A 20930-nucleotide genomic window follows, 5' to 3' on the forward strand; every position below is an offset into this window, starting at 1 on the left:
CCTCGTTAGCAGGTTCAATAAGTGACTGGTGACCAGGATTCTCTCTACCATTTTGGAAATATCTGGACTCCCAAACCCAAACTTCTGAAACGGGGAAACCTGCAAGAAAATAGTACTACTGACCTCTTGTGGCCGATTGTCCATATACACTGTCTTCTTGCTCCCTACAGAGACTTTCCAATCCACCCGCAGTTTTTCTTACTCCCTCCAGCCCCATCTTGGTTTCATGTGCTTTCCCAAAGGCAGGACATCTCCTTGAGGACTTTTTTTAAAATTTAATTTTTTATTTAAAAAAATTTCCCCCCAGCTACATCCAAAAGCAAGTTTCAACATTTATTTCCAAAACCTTGAGTTCCAAATTCTCTCCCTTGCTCCCACCCTGTTCCTCCCATTGAGAAAGTAAGTTATTTGGCATAGGTTAAAAATGTGTAGTTATGAAAAAATTACTATAATTGTCATGTTGCAAAAGTAAACATTATCCCCCCCCTTCACAAGGAAAGAGAACCTCAAGAAAAATAGAGGGGGGAAAAAGTATGCTTCAGTCTGTATTCAGACACCATCAGCACTGTCTTTGGGATGGATAGCATTATCATGAGTCCATCAGAGAAATCACTTCAATTTTGTTTTACCCACAGTTGCTATTGCTCAGTTCTATTGCCCCCCACTCCATTTATTCTATTCTCTCTTTCTTTTCACTCTGTCCCTCTTCTAAAGTGTGTTATATTGGACCACCCTCTCCCCTGGCCTTCCCTCTCTTCTATCACCTACAGCCCCATCTTCCCTCCCCTATTCCCATTTCCCTTCTATTTTCCTTCCTAGAGGACTTTTAATAGTCAGCCCTGAAGCCAACTTCTATTAGTGCACTCTCCCAAGATGAGATGAAGGGGATTAGAATAGCAAGTAGTGAATGCTGGGAATGAGTGAACCACACTGACTCCATAATAAGTCAATTCTGGAGCTAGCTTAGTTCTCTTTCTATTTAATTATGTGCCTAGTCCAATTTCTGTCTTGTGAGAAAATTTCAATTGTGGGGATCTGGAGAAAACATTATTGCATTGTTCGAACCTGGTTTTGCATGGCTAGAAAATGGACCACCTCTACTAGTTGCTTTGAGATCCTTGACTAAAGACCTAGAAATCCAGTTAGATGCAAAGATCAATGCAAGTTTTCTCACAATTATACATCTCAGGCAAACTATAGGTCTTATCTGAAAACTGGCCACATAATGATTGTTTCCATGTTCCTTTGATTGCTTACAGACACTTTGGAACCTCCTTTTTTGATTTCAGGGAATTGGACTTGTTCACTCTCCCCTCACAACTTGGAAAGTCTTTAATCTTTTATTCAGTTAGAAATCAAAGATATCACCTTGCCAAGTCCATACAGTCAAAACTGTGGTTTTCCCTATAGCAATGTATGGAAGTGAGACTTACAGCAAACACTGCAGAAACTGATGCTTTTGAATTATGGTGTTGGAGAAGGCTTTTGAGAATTTTCCTTGAACAGAAAGACAATCAAATCAGTCAATATTGAAAGAATTAATTCAAGCTATTCACTGGAAGGTCAAATACTATAGCTGAAGCTTTACCTTGGCTACATAATGAGAAAATGGGACTCACTGGAAAAGACCCTAATGTTGGGAAAGATTGAAGGCAAAAGGAAAAGGGGATGACAAAGGATGAGATGAGTGGATAGTGTCATAGAAAAAATGAACACAAGCTTGGACAGACTTCAAGAGATAATGAAGGATAGAAGGGCCTGGAGTAGTACTATGGTCCATGGGGTCATGTAGAGATAGACACAATTGAACAAATGGACCACAATGTTTTATTTTTTTCCTTTTAATTAATGATCTTATTTGAATGTTTTTTAAAAGTATAAAAGTTTGTCTTTCCCTGTATTTGGGGTCCCAAGACTAAGCTTAGGAGGTGTCATTTTGCTTTATTAGAAATTGGCATGCATTGCTTAATAAATCAAAATGCTCAGAAGATCGAACATTTGTTTTCTTCAGTCACTTCATCATTCACCTATCACAAAGGGACATCAAAGGAATGAAAAGAAGGAGAAAGCATGGACCCCTCTTTTGTCCTTTCTACCTTCTTCCACCATTTCCCCATGACTGATTGTGGCCCTCAGCTCTGGACAGAAACTTAGGATCACAGATTGAAAACTGATGGGAGCCTTGAAGGTGGACTAAGCCAACTTCTAACAGATGTAGAAATTAGGGTCTAAACAGGTTAAATAATCTGCTACAGTCACATAGGTAATAGGTGGCAGAGCAGGATTTCAACCCAGATCCTTTGACTCGAAATCTGGCACTCTTTCTGATGCACTACACTGCATTATATTATCAACCTGAGGAGAGGAACAGGAGATATGCCTTGTACTGGCATGGGGAATTAAGGGGAAACCAAGATTTTTCCTCTCAAACAGGGATACCTACTTCAAGCCACCTGTCCCATAGGATGCAAAGTTGTTTTTGCCCCTTTGCTCTGTCACTGGGATGGCACCTTTAGAACCTTATCAAGGTAAATTCTCTTTTGTATAGAGTATTATAGTTTTCAAAGAATGTCTCATTTGAGCCTAACCATAATCTTTCCAGGGCCAATAGCATTGCCCTCATTTTGTAGATGAGAAAACTGAGGTTCATAGTGGTTGACTTGGAATTTGGCACAACTGGGTCTGTAATTGAGGTTTCCCAGTATTCTAGTCCACGGATCTTCAGTATTTTCCATAACAAGACTGTATTTCTCAGAAGGTGGTTGGCTCAATTCCAAAGACCTTTACTTGGCACTGAGGTGTGGTTCATCTCTCTCTCTCTCTCTCTCTCTCTCTCTCTCTCTCTCTCTCTCTCTGTTCTGATTGTCCAAGGATGTTTAATCCAACAAAGAAATGTTTGTCAAATTGGGCTGTCCACACCCAGGGCCAGGGGAGTTAGTATGGGGTGAAAGATGGGGAGGGTAAGTTCCTAATGAGGATAATTGTGGGGCATCATTTTTGGGAGGGTGAGGAAGTCATAGGATCATAGATTTAGAGATGTAAAGGACTTTTAGAGGTCATTGAGTTCATCTCTATCATTTTAAGTAAACTAAGGCCAGGAGAGACTAAATTACTTGCGTAGCATCACATAGGATTTGAACCATACCTTCCTGACTCAAATTCCATATTACTGAAGAGTTTTCAACAAGGAAAGATTTAGGATAGAACAAAACATTGGACTGGAAATTTTATAGACTTGGTTTCTAGTTTTAGCCATGTGATCATAAGCAAATACTTCTCTTCCTTATCTCAGTTTCCTTATCTGAAAAATGGAGAAATTGAAATAACTTGGAACAGTGAAGAGGCAGAGGACCTGGATTCAAATCCTATCTTTGATTCTTGTGACATTAGCTAAGTCACTTAGCCCCTTTTAAAAAACCCTCAGTTTCCTCATTTGTAAAATGAAGGGGCCAGACAGATTACAAGACTCTGAATCTTGCTTAAGATCTAGCTATGAAACTGAAGAAACTTCCAGCTGGAGAACTTCATGATTCCATATATCTTCCATATCTCTGCTGTTATGCAGTAACACGTACTGTTTTATGATGGGTTCACAGCAACCTCATACTTCTGCTCTCAGTCAGTTGCCATGCTTTGCTTGAACTTGCAGATCATCAAGATCCTTCTTTTGTCACCAAGTCCCAGCAACCTAGGGCAAAGGTTACAGAGTATAGGGGCAGGGGACTCCCAATCTTCTAGCCAGTACCAGTCCTGAACAATCAGCTATCCCCTTCCTAGGGTTGCTTCTGTCTCTGAAAGGGGATTCTCCATCGTCAGCAACATTTATTCCTTGGTTCCCCTGCTGGTGAAAGCTTGATAGAATCAGTCAAGTAGTTATCAAAAATCCCTCGATGCTGTAAGAGGAAAAAGGAAAGCAGAAATCATATTCAGAGGCAGAGGTTTTCTTTTTGCTAATGTCCAATGGAGGCTGGGAGTTTTCCTCCTTTTGTCCTGAGGAGGCAACTGAGACCCAGAACAATTTGTCCTGGTTCACTCAAAAAATTGAACTTAGAACCCAAATTTAGTCCAAGTCCTTAAGGGATTTAGCTAATCTTAATTTGCCTTCTTATCTATAGTGGCCTGGGAAATTGCATGGGTGTAGTAAGAGTGATGGTCTTCCTACCAGAAGGCTCCCTAGATTGGGGTGAGACAGAGAAGACTCTCATCAGTTTTATCTTCTCCATTCCCCTTCCTTCAGGTCCTCCCTATTGTCAAAATCATCACTTTTCATAATCTACAACAAAACTGAGTGGAAATGGATTCTGCATAGTTTTAAAAAAATTTTTGAACTTAGTCCTTATTAACATAAACATTTTACTATATGTAACATATCATCTAATCTGTTGCCAAAACTCAATATTCCCCCTATACTTGCAGTTTAGAAACTGTTGCACCCACTGGTGCCTTCCTCATTACATATACAAAGAAGAGTAAGAAAAATGTAGGTGGGGTGGCTAGGTGGTGCAGTGAATAGAGCACCGGCCTTGGAGTCAGGAGTACCAACCACAGATGCTTAATAATTACCTAGCCATGTGGCCTTGGGCAAGCCACTTAACCCCATTCATTGCCTTGAAAAATCTAAAAAAAAAAATGTAGGTATAACAAATTCTGTACCTGTGTATTTTTTCTTTTACCCTATAAATTATAGAGAATGCCTCGATCTCCTTGAGATGAGGAAGTTCTTCTCTGGCAACTTCCATGAAGACACAGTTTCTGGTTTAAATAAATCAATGAAACCAATGAAATCACTGGTCTGGGTTTTTAAAAATTAAAATTTAGAAAGGTAGTAGCAGGGGCAGCTAGGTAGCACAGTGGATAGAGCACCAGCCCTGCAGTCAGGAGGACTTGAGTTCAAATCCAACCTCAGACACATAATAATTGCCTAGCTGTGTGATCTTGGGCAAGTCACTTAATCCCATTGCCTTGCAGATAACTAAAAAAAAAAGGTAGTAGAAAAATTGTCATGTTTGTCTATGTCCCTTTCTGAATTCCTTTCTTTTTCTTTCTGATATGTTTTATTGAAGTAATCTTCACATGATCAATAATGTGAAAGAGGCACCTGGCACTGCTGAGGCAATGGCTACAGTGCTGGGCCTGGAGTTAGGAAGACCTGAGTTCAAATCCTGTCTCAGACATTTAATAGTTGAGTAACCTTGGGCAAGTCACTTCACTTCTGTCTGCCTCAGTTTCCTCCTTTATAGAATGGGGGAATAATAACTACTTTATAGGACTGTTGTGAGGATAAAATGAGATGTTATTTGTAAAGTACTTTGCGAACTTTAAAGCACTATAACAATACTAACTGTTGGAAGCTTTTTGAAAAGTCATCCAACCTTATTTCTGGCTGATGTTAAAACAATAATTTAACATGTAGCATTTGCATAGCATTTTAAGGCTTGAAAAGCACTTTATACATTTTATCTTGTTAGTTCCTCACAATAACACTAGAAGTTATGTGCTGTTAAATAATAGAATTTATTGTGACTTGCCTGGGGTCACACCTAGTAAGTATCTGAGACAGAATTTGAACTCAGCTCATAAAAGTCATTGTGGACCTGGAGTCATGAAGACCTGTGGTCAAATTTGACTTTAGACACTATCTGCATGATCCTGGACAAGTCACTAAACTTCTGTTTGCCTCAGTTTCCTCATCTGTAAAATGTAGATAGTAATTGCACCTACATTATAGGACCCTACATGAGGGTCAAATGAGACAATAATTGCATATAAACCATTGTAAGTACAATATAAACATTATTATCAGTCCAGCTCTCTAGCCACTACACCATCAATTACCTATAGTTATATGGGACAGCTCCCCATTTTTGTTTTGTTTTGATTTGTTTTGTTTGGTTGAGTTTTTTTGCAAGGCAATGGGGTTAAGTGACTTGCCCAAGGTCACATAGCTAGGTTATTAGGTATGAAGTCAGGTCCTCCTGACTTCAGGTCAGTGCTCTATCCACTATGCCACCAAGCTGCCCCAGTTCCCCATTTTGAATAGAAGGAGAAATAGCTAAGTCTGTGGCTAAGATATTGAAAACTCACCAACAATCATGGGACTTCCTGAAAGACTGACCATAAGCCTGAGAAAATAGTTTGAATTCTAGCTGAAGTCCTCCGATTTGATGAATTCATAAAAGGTTACATTGTAATCTCTCCACAGAATTAATTCTTTTTTTTTTTTGGCAGGGGGTGGTGGTGGTGGTGGTGTGAAAAAATGGTGTGGTGGTGTACAATCTCTTTAAGCTTACTTTGCAGGAAGAATAAATGGGGTATGGCGAATATCCAGGGCCTTCTTAGCACAGCACTGACCTACAGTAAATCTCTTAATAGATCCTTGTTAAGTGATTGACTAAGAATCCATTTTATACCAATATGTCCCTAGGAGTTGTTGTTCAGTTGTGATGCCATCTGGGGTTTTCTTGGCTAAGAAACTGGAGTAATTTGTCATTTCCTTCTCCAACTCATTTTACCAATGAGGCAAGCAGGATTAAGAGACTTGCCCAGCTAGTGTGTGTGTGTGTCTGTGTGTGTGTGTGTGTATAAGGTTGGACTTAAACTCAGGAAGGATTTCCTTCTGATTCTAGACCCAGCACTGGGTCACACAGTTGGAATTTTATTTGAGACTTAAAAAGAAACCAGGAGAAAAATGAGAAGGAATGGAACATAACCAGTGAAAATGACTGGAATTTGGATATGGCAGGGGTGGGGAAACTCCTGCCCTACCTTCAGGCTGTATTGATCTGGCACTGCCAAGACAACCACAGGCAAGAGTTGAAGTTCTTTTTTAAAAAATATTTATTTTATTTAAAGTAATGGGATTAAGTGAGTTGCCCAAGATCACACAGCTAGGCAATTAAGTGTCCAAGCTCAAATTTGAACTCAGGTCCTCCTGACTCCAGGGTCAGTGCTCTATCTACTGTGCCACCTAGCTGTCCCCCATGACTTGAAATTCAATAAATCTAGTAGCTTTTTAGGGGTGATTTAATTGAATGTTTGACCAAATTTAGCACACTAATGATGTTAAAAATGCCCAAATGGCCCTTGGCAGAAAGAGTGGCTGTCAGTAATGAGATTGTCACCCCAGGAGGAGGAAGGTTAGAAGGTATATAAAAAGACTATGCGACTACTGTCTCATTTTTTCCTTATAATATCCATCAGAGTCATTGTTAATTATTATTTTCATTTTATAGATGAGGAAATTGAAGCACATGGAACTTTAAGTGACTTGCCCAGAATCACAGTTAATATATACAGTGCCAGATTAAATTGGGATATTCCTGACTTCAGATCTATTGCTTTTTTTTTTTTTTAGATTTTTCAAGGCAGTGGGGTTAAGTGGTTTGCCCAAGGCCACACAGCTAGGTAATTATTAAGTGTCTGAGGTCAGATTTGAACTCAGGTACTCCTGACTCCAAGGCTGGTACTCTATCCATTGTGCCACCTAACTGCCCCAGATCTATTGCTTTTCTATCCACTGCATCAATTCAAGAAACTAAAACGGTGTTTTGACCAATCTGACTCAGACAATAAGTATTTGCGGGTACATCTGACAGAACCAGTGCGCCTTCCGTTAGACCAACCTACTTTTCCCAAGAGGCCCGAGGAAGCTGACCACCCCAGTCACTCACCCGGGACATCGCTTGTCTGGCTAGCAGTTCAAATGCTTGCTCCACATTGATGTCATTCTTAGCACTGACCTCGAAGTAGGGTATGTCCTTCTCTTTACACCAGTCTAGGGCTTTCTCCTGGGATACCTGCATAAGCAGAAATGGAAGGACATTGACCTTCTCCTGGCACAGACTCCTTTCATAGTCCCTGTTCTCCCTCTTCTACAACAATGATGATCATAGCTCATATTTCGAAAGGATTTTGAGGCTTAGCAAGAACTTTCTTCACAACAGGAAGTGTAAAAATTTATTTTTTTACATTAATTAATTTATTTATTTTCACAATACTACAATAGTCTTGTTGTAAAAGTAAACATAATCCCTCCTTCTCCCACAAAGATAGAGAACCCTCGAGAAAAATAAAGTCAGAGAAAAAAGTGTACATCAATCTGTGTTCAAATACCATCAGTTCTGTCTATGGGATGGATTGCATTCTTGATCATAAGTCCATCAGGGAAATTGCTTCAATATTTTTTCCATAGTTGTTATTGCTAGTTGTATTTCCCTCTGTTCTACTTCTTTCCACACACATTTATTCTATTCTCTCTCTCTCCTTTTACCCTGTCCCTCAAGTATAGGAATTTTTATTCTCATTTGATTGAAAAGGAAAGAGGGACTTTGAGATGTTAAATGATTCTGCCCAGTAACTGTCAGAGTTTAGGGTTAGGGTTTAGAGAAATAAGGACAGATCTAAATTAGGGAAAAAATACTAATTGCTCAGGAGTAGGATGAATCAATATAATAAAAATGATAATATCACTTGAAGTATTTTACTTATTTGATATAGTAATCAAACTATCAAATGATTTCTTTATAGAACTATAGAACATATGGTGGCAAAAAAAAAGACTCAAGGGAAATAATGAAAAAAAGTAGGAATGAAGGGAACTTAGCAATGTTACATCTCAAAGCAGTAATTCTCAAAACAATTTGATTTTAGTTAAGAAAAAGAGGGATTGATCAGTGGAACAGACTTCGTACATGACATACATAAGCCAAGGTGTATGATACACCAAGATTCAATATACTGAAAACTCCCAATTGCTAGGATAAGGACTCACTATTGGATAAAAACTTCTGTGAAAACTACAATGGTATGAAAGAAATTACATTTAGACCAATACTCACACTATATAATCCAAGATAAGTTACAAGTGGATTTGTGACAGATGCAGAAGTTCATATCATTAAAAAACATTTAAGAAACATAGGGAAAAAATTACCTATCATATCAATGAAAGAAGAAAAGTTCATGATTAAATAAGGGATAGAGAGGATTCCATAAGATAAAATAATAGATCATTTTAATTACATAAATTAAAAAATTGCATTAAGACAAACTTCAAAAGCTATAAAAGATCTTTGACTGGAATGACTTCCTTGGGGTTCTATTATGGGTGGTGGTGATAAAGGGGTATGTGTGTATGTATGTGTGTGTATGTATGTGTGTATGTTGTATGTGTGTGGAGGGGTCTGGGATTGAATCTGGGTCTGACTATATCCCCCCCCCCCACATTCCCAGGATAGATTATAGTTATGGAATAGCTAGTGATTATACCCCTGACTCTTTTTTTTTTTGATTTTTCAAGGCAATGGGGTTAAGTGGCTTGCCCAAGGCCACACAGCTAGGTAATTATTAAGTGTATGAGGTCATATTTGAACTCTGATCCTCCTGACTCCAAGGCCAGTGCTCTATCCACTGTGCCACCTTAGCTGCCCTTATAGCTGGTGATTATAGAAACTTGGAAGCCCTGTTAGGGAGAGGGATGCGGGGGCGGGGGGGTGTATTTCTGCAATCAGGCCTGGAATAGCAGAAAGAGATTTAGATTTGGAGTCAGGGGAACTGGGGTCAAATCATAGTTCTGACAATTGCTGTATGGTCAAAAGCAAATCATTTGCCTTTCTGAGTCAGCTCCAAGAGGATGGGGATATTTGCACTGGCTTCTTCATAGGGCTGTTCCAGGGAAAGCTAGTTGTAAATCTTAAAGCTGAGAGGCAATCAAAGCTCTCATTATTTCTGGTCAGAATCCCAAGAGCTCAACCCTCCCCAGCCCATCTGGACCTGTGTCTGGAAGTTCTGATCCTTTTCTTATGGGAAGAGGAAGTGGCAGGAGTCTGAGTCTCTGGGGAGCTGCCTGGCCGGTTATGGGGCAACCTTACATCCCTTCCAGTGGTACTCTCTACTTGCTAGGTTGTGAGTTGGACTCTGGCACATTTTTAATTACGCCTCATGACAAATGGAAGGGCTGAGCTGCCTCCTCTCCCTAATGGTGCCCCCTGCTTTATTTCCCATTGGTTTCTGGGGAGTGGGTCTTGTCAGTGATCAAAGGTGCCATTACAATTCCATTTCTCCCCTGATGCCAGGACTCTAGAAGGGCTGCATGCCCAAACTGTCTCCTCTTGGGCTCTCTGCCCTCCCTTACAATGTCTCCATTGTTTATCTGAGCCTCAGATGGACAACTTGCTGACAGAAGTCCAGTGAGTGGGGACTTGTGGACAGATATTCAGGTCTCTGCCCCATTTCAGGGCCCATGTGAAGTTGAAATACAGAGCTTCCCCACCTTCTATTCTCCCTTCCTCCCCTACCCCTACCTCCCATCACAGGGCTCATCTTCTTATCAGTTCTTTGGTCTGTCTCTGTCTGTACATCAGTCTTTGTCTCCTGTCAGCTTCTCTATCTCTCTTTTGTTTCTCTCTTTCATTTTGGTCTCTCTCATTGTCTCCTATCATCCTGTCTGTCTGTCTGTCTGTCTGTCTGCAAGTTGGTGACTTCCCCTTTCACTGTGACTCAGACAACTCCTCATTTCTCTCTCCTGGTATTCTTCCTGCTCCTAGGGGTTGGGTCTCCAAATCAGGGATGGGGATTGGGGAGGGGAGTCCTCCCCTATAGTTCCTTCTCTTGGACTACTCACTGTCCTCACACTCCTGTGCTTTTCCTCTTTGGTGCACCCTCCTCTCTGTTGAATTCATGCCCATCCTTTAAACCCACTTTAAATATCATTCCCTCCATGAAGCCTTTTCCCCTCTCCTGTTGGTAATATTCATTCTGTTTCCAAATCTCACAAAAAAATTTACTTAATACATTTATTCATTATTTTGTTCCACAGTTTAATGTAATTCTATATTATTTTATCATAAGTTCTATATTATTTTGTGCTCAACACAGTAATAATTTTTAGTTTCTTTTTTTAAAGTTTTTTTTGGCAAGGGTTAAGTGACTTGCCCAAGGTCACACAGTTAGGTAATTATTAAGTGTCTGAGGTCACATTTGAACTCAGGTACTCTTGACTCCAGGGCCGGTGCTTTATCCACTGAATCACCTAGCTGCCCCAATACAATAATAAACTGTTGCGTTAAATGATCAAGGGTTTTGGTTCTCTGATTGTGGAGTAGGCCAGCTCCCCTGGGCCCCACCCCAACCTCCTGGAAGAAAAGACTTGGAGGTACGTCACCAGCATTTACCCAGCACTCAGTCCAACCCAGCCTATCCCTTACCTCTCGGTCATCCAGGTCGATTTTGTTCCCCAGTACCACCATGGGGAAAACTTGCTCTGTGGTTACGGTTTTCTGGAGAATGTCTCCCCTCCAGGTATCCAGGGCATGAAAGGAGTCTCGGTTGGTGACATCAAAGGCCAAGATGCAGCCATCAGAGCCCTTGTAGAAGGTGGACACCATGGAGCGGAACCTCTCCTGACCGCCTGTGTCCCATATCTGAAGGGGAAAGCCCCACCATGCATTTGAAAGAAGCAACTTGAAGAAGGGTTCACATGTCAGTTTTCAAATAAACTTTCCTTTCTCTCTCTGGTCATTAGATTGTAAGCTCCTTGAAGCCAGGGACTATTTTTTGCTTTGTTTTGCATCCCTAGAGTTTAGGAATACTACCATGTGCTTGGCACAAGGTAGGTGCTAAATAAATATCAACCAATTGATTGACAGGTTGGTCAAGTGACCAACACTTTGATTTGCTCTCAAGTCATCCCTTGTACTCTTCTGACTTTGAACATTTGCTATCTTTTCGATTTACGTTTAGCCTCTGATAACACTTTCATATAAATTATGTCATTTTCCTTTCACAGAATGCTTGTGAGGTAGGTAGGGCAGGGATTATAATCTCATTTGACAGATGAGAAAATTGAGATGTGCTGAGGTCAAATAACCTGTCTAGCATCCAAAAGTTAATCTCAAATTCAAATTTCAGAAACATTTATAAAGTATCTAGGAACACAGGATCGTGGAACTATAAATCTAGAGCTGCATGTTAACTAGGGTAGAGAGCTGGCAGGAAGAGGTGTCAGGAAGGCTCATCTCTCTGAGTCCAAATCTGGCCTCAGATGCTTCTTAGACATGTAATCCTGGGCAAAACACATCAGTTTCCTCATCTGTAAAATGAACTGGAGAAGAAAATGGCAAACCACTTCAATATCTTTGCTGAGATAATCCAAATGTAGTCACATAGAATTGAATACAACTAAACAATAACAAGGAACCTTAGCCCCCATCTACTCAAACCCCCTAATAAGGAACTGAAGTCCTTCTACTGTGTTTAAGTTAGGAGTTGGGCATACAAAGACATAAACAAAACAGTCTCTACTCTCAAAGACTGCTAGAACCAATATCAAGTCAGGACTACAACCCAAACTTACTAATTGTAATTGTTTTTTTCCTCTAGAGAAATAGCTACACTTGTATATGACTGATGGATATATCCGAATCTGGGTCAGCCTGAAGGACCAGGGAGGAGTGACCCTGCTCACCTGTAACTTCAAGGATTTGTTGTCTATCATGATGACTTTGGAGAGGATGCTGGCCCCAAGGGTGGTCTGATAATCTTCATAGAAAGTCTTGTGTACATATTGATTTAGGAGAGAGGTCTTTCCCACTCTGAGGAGACATAAAGATCCATGGATCCACAGACAGACACAGACGACACAGACACAGACACACACACACACACACACACACACACACACACACACACACACACCTTAAAATTTTTTTATGGCTTTCAAGACTGTTTTATTTTATGAAGGCCAGTTTCCAGAGTTCTTGGTCCTGCACATTGTCTGTGAGGGATGGCTCATTATTACCTGGATATACTTTCTCAGAGCTGAAAATCTTTTGGGAACAACTTCCCAAAGAGGGACTAGACATGATTGTGGGTGGAGGAGAGTTCCTTAAGGTATTTAATAAGGAAAATGTTTCAGACCCAGTTAGTTTGGGTATGTGGAAGAATGAGGGAGGTATCTGCTTTAGTTCATTACCATCATCAACTTCATCACTCATCAAAGTAATATGATCTAATGCAAGTCATTTCAACCCTATGCATGAATTTTCTCATCTGTCAAGTGGAGATAATGATATCTGCCCCACCTATACAGCAGCTGGTATAAAAAAATCAAATAGATGTGGTCATTGGTCACAGGGGTTAGGGCTAGAAGGGACTTAAGAAATCACCTAATCTAGACAAGAACACTGCTGTAGAGAAGGGAATAACTTGCCCAAATAAGCTAGGGAATTGGCAGCTGAATTGGGATCTGAACTCAGGTTTTTTGACTTCAAAATTATATGCTTTGGTGGATTTCAGAAAAATCTAAAAAGACTTATATGAACTGATGCTGAGTGAAGTGAACCAGAACCAGGAAAACATGTTACACACTAACATTGTATGATGATCAGTCATGATTGACTTTACTCTTTTCAGCAATATAGTGATCAAAGACAATTCTAAAAGACCTGTGATGGAAAATGCCATCTATAACTAGAGAAAGAACTATGGAGTCTGAATGCAGAACGAAGCATACTATTTTATTTTTTCTTATTTGTATTTGCTTTTTCTTCCTTGTGGTTTTCCCCTTTTGTCTGATTCTTCTTTCACAACATGACTAATATGGAAATTAAAAAAAAATCATTCTTTGAAAATGTTAAAGTACCATGCAAATGGTAAGATGTTATAGTAAGGTAAATGCATTATCAAAATCATTATTATTAAAAATAGTCAATGAAAAGCAGCATGAGGTAGTAGATATTATTTTGTACTTTCAGACAGGAAGACTTGAATTAAAATCTTGACTCAGATGCTTGCTAGTTATGTGACTATCAGTAGTAAATTGCTTAGCCTTAGCTTACTTTTCTTAGGGAGATGTCCATATCTCTCATATCCAACCCCATCTCTACACTAAGAGCCAATATCCTGGGTCAAGTCCTCATCACTTGGACTATAACAGTAGTCTCCTAATTGGTCTCTCTACCTCTAGTCTCACTCTTGTCTAACTCAACCTTCACTCAGTTGACAATTGATATTCTAAAAGCACAGATATGGCTGTCACTTCTCTGCTGAGAAAGCTTCAGTGGTTTCTTATTGACTCTAGGGGAAAAAACCCTTTGCAATATGGCAACTTAACTTAATTTGAAACAAGGTATTCTTCAACACATAATTTGTGTAATAGATGAATTGATCTATTTTGTTTTCCCCATACACAACATTCCATCACCATCCACTATCTTGTCCAGGCTGTCTCCCATTCCTGGAAAGCAATCCCTTCTCACCTGTCTCATAGAATCTTTTCCATTAAAGTTCAACTCAAGGAAATCTTTCCTGATTCTTTCAGTTGCAGTGGCCCTTTTGTAGAAATTACTTTGTATCCTGGTGAGTATTTTGATTTATTTATTTATGTATATGCTGCTCCTCCCAAAAGAATATAAACTTCTTAGGATATGGAATCATTTAATTTTGTCTTTATATTGTCAATGTCTCACATATGGTAGACATTTAATACTTACTGGATGAAGGAATGGGGTTTCCATACCAGCTGAAACTACACTGAAGAAATTATAGGTTCTTGATTGATGTATAAATGTGAAAATGTTGATTTACTGTGCCAAGAACTAAGGATTTAAATGTGAAAAACAATCAAGTCCTTGACCTTAAGGAAATTACAATAGCTTACAAGTTATCAATAGTAATAATTTTATATTATCATATAAATACTTTTAATGTTTTAGAAGCATTTCACATCTAAGGGCACATCTGATCTATAAAACCACACTCTAAGATAAGTGAATCAATTATTATCATCTTCATTTGACAAATGAAAAAACTAAGGCACAATGCAGTTAAATGACTTAGATCACCTTGTTAATTGAGAACCAGGAAGAAGAACAGAGGCCAAGTCTCTTGGCTCCTAACCTCAATACCCTGCTTCCTATTATACACATTAGTGGTGTGGTCATGGGAAAGACATTTGGTCCCTCCCTAGTGTAACCCTCAAGCTGAAGGACTCTCAGAAGGTAGAGCTATGTGAAAGACATCTCATTATCTAAAGGGCAAGGGATGGTTTCCAGATACAATAGCAATCATTCTGGATCAGACATAGGGTAAGCGTCATCTTACCCTAGGGCTCCAATAATGATGAGCTTCAGGTCTATCTTCTTCCTTGGGTCCATGGAGGAACCACAGAACCTGTGGGAAGAGAAAATAAGCCACATTCTGGTTCCAATGTCCACAGTAGTCATCCTCACCCAGATCCTATTACCTTCTGATTAGTATTTCCTTGGTTGGAAAACCAAGGTGGCCAGGAGCAACTTGCTCTTGTCCTAGAACTCAGATTGGCTTGTTTTTCTCTCAGAGAAAAGAAAGTTCTAACTCAACAATGACAGTCTTTTACACACTGGGGGAGGGGGAACTCCAAAGTATTATTATCTCTTGGTCTTCTGGTCTAAAAATGTATGCTCGCTAAGGTGACCCTGTGGCATCCTGAAGGGTAAGGCCATGACCAAACACTGAAGGATCCCTGATGTACAGGGTTGGGGCAAACTGAGAGTACAATAAGGATTTGAAACAAAGGATCAATCATACTTCTGCCTTGGAGGTTTTGGGGGTGGTGATACAAGCTACCCAATATTTATTTGTCAATGTGAAATCCTCCCTTCCTCCTTTGTTTATATTATTGCTGCTCTCTACAAAATGAAAAGGTCATTTCAAGGACTATATTGTTTATTCCCCAAACCCACTCACATACCATCTCCAAGGGCCCTCCCTCCCCAGGCAGCTCAATGGAACTTGGACTTTAGGACCTTAATGACCTATAGCTTTTCACCACTGGTACTGCTCAATGTGGAAGCATGTAGCCAGAAGCCCTAGAGATCTTTTAGCTGAAGGACATTTTGTCTTCTGGTCATTTTACACATGAAGACACTGAGGACCAGAGAAATAAAAGCAAAAGAGATATATTTTTATGGAGAATCAGCATGAAATAGTGGTTTTAAAACTAGCTTCTGAAACTTACTATGTGCTCTTGGAGGAAATCATTCCACATTTGTGAGTTTTAGTTGACTTCATCTACAAAGTGGGGATAATATTCCCCTAGGACCTCTAGCTCAAGGTTCTTGTAAGAACTGAATGAGATAATAAAATTAGCAATTGAAATCCCTAAAATATTTAAATATATACATAGCATATTAGATAAACAATCAAATAGAAGCCTTGAAACAGTACCAATCAGTTATAATTACCTTAGAAAAAATAATTAAAAGAGAATTTGTATAGTAGAGGAAATATTAGACAGAGAAATATATTCTATAATTTGTCCCCTCTTTGCTGCTTATGTATCTTACATTACACTGGGACCCCATTCCATAGTCCAAGCTATCCAGATCAGGTCAATGAATTTTAATAAAGTACCTTGTCTTTCCCTAGCAAGAACTCAGTAAATCCCTGCCAGACACAAGACAAGCCCTTATCAAGATAATAATGGATCCCTGCCCTAGACTGAAAGGATTGTCTTTGAGCTATTGCACCTGAGTGATAAATTCTTAATTAGCTTAACTTTACTATTAGAGTTACACCCCTCATCTACAAATCCCTAATTACTTTATTTCTGCTGTCAGAGCTAGCACCCCTTTCAATGCTCACCCTTTTTAGTTGCAGTCTTCCTTTGGGAAGTCAACCTGCTCTTGGAAAGTGTGATCCCCCAAATGAATTTTCTTGCCCCATACCTTTCCTTACTGATACCCTGATGGTAGCTCCTACTCCAGTTGCTGCTGCTGTTGCTGCTAATCCCTTTTTCTCTTTCCCCCTCAGTTCTGCTAACCACAATATATATAAATAAACCTTTTTTGTCCCTAAATTCTTCTGGGTCAAGAGTCTTTTTCTGTGAACACTTGCTTATACCCCTGAAACCTTTAGCCTGCTACATTTTCTGTGAACAATTGCATCTATCCTCCTACCCTAGAATCCATGCTGAAAACTTCTAAGCAGTTGAAATATCTAATTGTCTGAAGATGATACAAAGAACTCTTGAGAAGCAGAGCTCTTATGTGGTACTATACTTGAGTGAAGCATCCTTTATGGTTTCTTTTCATGGAGTCTGCCTTTTCCTTTTCTTTTCTTTTCTTTTGTTTAGTTTTTGCAAGGCAATGGGATTAAGTGGCTTGCCCAAGGCCCAAGGCTAGGTAATTATTGTCTAAAGCCAAAGTTGAACTCAGGTACTCCTGACCCAGGACCAGTGCCCTATCCACTGTGCCACCTAGCCACCCAAGGAGTGTTCCTTTTTCCCAAAACCACATCAGCAAGCCTTGCAAAGTTTCCACTTCCCCAAGGTCAGGTGGTAGCAAAGATTATTTGGCACTGTGCTGATTGGCTCCCATATATGGAAAAATCCAGGATTTTCTCTCTGATAGGGTAAAACCTCTTTGTTAGGGAAAAACTGAATCAGAACAATTATGCAAATAGGACTTTAAATGCTTTGCTCTTATTGGCTAGATACTTGAGGAAAGATTGTGAGCACAGCTATCTAGCCAACAGGTAATGGGCCAGGGGGTTGGGACTGCATTAGGGACTAGGATAGTGGTTATTTTGCACTCCTAGAGTTGTAACTCATGTTAAAGAGTTTGTATGCTCTTCTCCAGAAGAACAAACAAACTCCTTTTTGTTCTCCCCTGGGTCTTCTGATTATTTTGATTAAGGAGAACCAAAGCTGTAACACGCGGTTCTGCTCCCACATGCTCTCCACTGTCACTACTTAACCCCTGTGACAATTGGTAAGACAACCTAGCTCCCACACATGCCACCATCTGACTAAGTGCCATATTGGACAAGTCAACCCAGGAGCATCCCATCCCCACAATCCCAGCCCTGTTTCCAGTCCAGTCACGGTGTAGGAATTCCCATGGAGAAGGGGCTAGCTATCTTCACCAAGTGCCTATTAACTCCATTCACCCATTCTAGGTGGGTTAGTCTAATCAGCAGCAAGGTAGCATGTGCCAGGCAAATCAAACAAATTCTTCCCTTTAGCCCTGGATGGACTTTGAACTGAAGAACCCTGGAAAAAAAAACAGGTTCCACCCTCATCAGATCACAGACACTCCTAGTCTTACCCCCATACCACCATCATCTAGAACTCAAACTCTAAGGAGATGCTTCTGTAGATACTATAGTCCTGACTCTTTAGTATTCACAGATCCTGAAGATTTAATCAGTGAACTTTTATTAAGTACCTAATATGGTCCTGTTATGGTTCTAAGTTCTTGGGACACTAAAAGAGGCAAAGGGCAGTCCCTATGCTCAAGAAGCTCTGGATAAAAGTTTTCCTGCCTTAGTCCTAGGCTCTGTTAAATGGTTCAGCATTAGAAATGTAGTTTTATTGGTGAAAATAACATTAAAGATGTATTGCCATCTTTACCATTGTAACCAAAGGACCAAGAGGTCCTTTTTGCATGTAGGTGACAGATATCAGCTTATGAATTGTCTCTCCTTATTAGGATGTGAGATCCTTGAAAACAGGAATTGTCTTTTCTATTTTTATCCCCTGGTACTTAACACAGTGCTTTGAACTTAATAAATGCTTAATATATACCTTGTTATTCATTCATTCATTTAACATGAATTAGAAACTATGAATAGAATCCAGAGCTATGATCTCATCCCTCACTTGAGTTGAAAATCCATCAGTGGATTATTAGTGCCAAAAAGGCAAAGTGAGGAAGGAACCCTCTGAAGTTCTCCTATATTCCTCTCCAAATAGCTAGAAAAATGTTGCAGAATTGATCTAGGAGCTGGATCCAGCACTGCAGGAAAGGTCTGTCTCACTCAGGTGTGGGTTCGAGTGGAACAATATCAAAGAGCAGCAGCAGCAATCAGTCCCAGGGCAATCCATAGGCAGGTGGAGGTGGGGTGGCCTCACCCTCCTGCAAACCAGCACCCCCCAGGTAAATGCAGTGCAGCAAGGCCCTACCCACAGACCTCACTCCCAGCACAAGCCACTAGCAAGGTCTTGATCCCATTGCTAACTAGTAGTGGCTGGCTAATAGCAAGACCCCACTTTCCTTAGTAAGCTAGCAGTAGGGCCTCATCCTTGGACTAGGCCATCAGCTAAACATCCCAAAGTGACCAAACCTCCCCAAAACAAGCAAGAAAGGAAGTATACTCTTCAGAGAAAGCAATCAGCTAAGCCCTGAAATCCAGTGAAAGACAGTGATAGGATCTGGAGCCTCAACACAAAAAACTTGGGACAGTGTAGGACCAGAGCCAATTCACACAAAAAATACCAAGTCACAAAAAAAGGCAGAAAAATAAGCAAAACCATAACAGAACTTGACTATAGAAAGCTACTATGGTGATGCTGCTGATTAATGAACATGAAAGAATTCATAGAAAACTGACCCTTGACTCAGAAGAATTTAGGAACAAAAAGTTTTGGTTTTTTTTTTTTACATATGATTATGGTTGGCAGAAGCTAAGGGAAAGAAAATAAGAGCAGTGGGCTAATTTCCAAGGGGATTAGCAAAAAAAAAAAAAAAAGGAAAGTAAAGACAATTAGCAGGAGCAACAAGGAATAAGCAATAAAAAAGAAAAAGTAAAGGACAGTTCAAAATGTTGTAACTGGGATAGGGGCATAAAAATTTATCTAGGGGATCACACTCTATAAGAGCAGGCTGGCCTCCAAAAGGGAGATAGCAACACAAGGAGAGAGTGAGCTTTTAAAGGGTTTCACACCAAATGAAATGTCAAAAAGTGAACATTCATTAAAAAAAAAGAAGATGGCATTAAAAATGGAATTGAATGCAAAGCTGTTTATTAAAGGAAGAAATGGCAGATTGGGTCTGAGCAGACTCCAGCAATGGATAGTTGGGAAAACAAGACTTTTTATAGGGAATGGAATATAACAAATTGGGTGATATTTCTATAGGGACTGAGAGCCATTTGGGTCTCCATAGAGGCTGTGTTTTGTTTGGGGGTCACCAAGTTGAGACTGGGCATTGTTTGGAATTTCAAGGAAGGTTCATGTCTTTAGGAAAGGATAATCAATGGAGATCTATGGGCAAGAATGAAACTCAGGCCTGGATCCAACAAAATAGATCTAATTAAAAAAAGATGAAGAAAACTCTACTTTGTGGACAAGTACCATAGACAATTAACTCATACCAATACTAAACATATAAAGCACTAAATAGTATAGAATCTAAATTTTTGAAGAAGTTGAATGAGTTGCAAGAGGAAATAGATAATAAAACTATACTAGTGGGGAGCCTTAACTCCCCTCTCAGAATTAGATAAATCTGATTAAAGTATAAACAAGAAAGAAGTTAAAGAAGTGAATTAAATTCTGGAAAAGTTATATATGATAGATTTCTATACCTTTTTCTCAGCAGTACATGGCACCTACACAAAAACTGATCATATATTAGGATATAAAACCTCACAATCAAATGTAGAAAAGCAGAAATAGTTAAAGGCATCCTTTTCAGATCATAATGGAATAAAAATTACATTCAGTAATTACAACAGAAAGAGAGATTAAACATTAGTTAGAAATTGCTAATCTTTAAAAACAGTGGGTCGATGAACAAATTATAGAAATAGATAATTTCATTAAAGAAAATGACAACAATGAGACAAGATACCAAAATTTATGGAATGCAGCCAAATTGGAGGAACTTTTATATCTCTAATTGCTTATAACAATAAAAATAGAGAAAGCAGATCAACAAATCTGGCATGCAACTAAAAAAAAATTAGAAAAAGAACCAACTAAAATCCCCAATTAAATACTAAATTGAAAATTCTGAAAATCAAAGGAAAGATAAATAAAACTGAAAGTAAGAAAACATTGAAATAATAAATGAAACTAGAAGCTGATTTTATGAAAGAAAAAAACAACTGCCCAATAAAATAGATGAATTTGATTTTAAGAAGGGAAAGAAGAAAACTACCTTATTAATATT

At 39.4% G+C, this 20930-nt stretch overlaps 1 protein-coding gene across 1 annotated transcript in view; it reads right to left on the reverse strand.

Moving 5' to 3' along the window:
- Positions 1 to 269: 269 nt before the first annotated feature.
- The window catches only part of RAB7B (RAB7B, member RAS oncogene family), a 32862-nt gene continuing 12201 nt past the window's right edge, over positions 270 to 20930 (reverse strand). Inside the window, exons 2-6 of the mRNA XM_074222509.1 lie at positions 15100 to 15168; positions 12464 to 12590; positions 11205 to 11420; positions 7671 to 7796; positions 270 to 3893 (exon numbers count right to left, since the gene is read on the reverse strand). Coding sequence (XP_074078610.1) covers positions 3813 to 3893; positions 7671 to 7796; positions 11205 to 11420; positions 12464 to 12590; positions 15100 to 15152 — 603 coding nt within the window. The 5' untranslated portion in view covers positions 15153 to 15168 and the 3' untranslated portion in view covers positions 270 to 3812. The remainder of the gene's footprint in view (positions 3894 to 7670; positions 7797 to 11204; positions 11421 to 12463; positions 12591 to 15099; positions 15169 to 20930) is intronic.

Source organism: Macrotis lagotis, chromosome 2, assembly GCF_037893015.1.
Source record: "Macrotis lagotis isolate mMagLag1 chromosome 2, bilby.v1.9.chrom.fasta, whole genome shotgun sequence".
In the NCBI taxonomy this organism is placed as follows: Eukaryota; Metazoa; Chordata; class Mammalia; order Peramelemorphia; family Peramelidae; genus Macrotis; species Macrotis lagotis.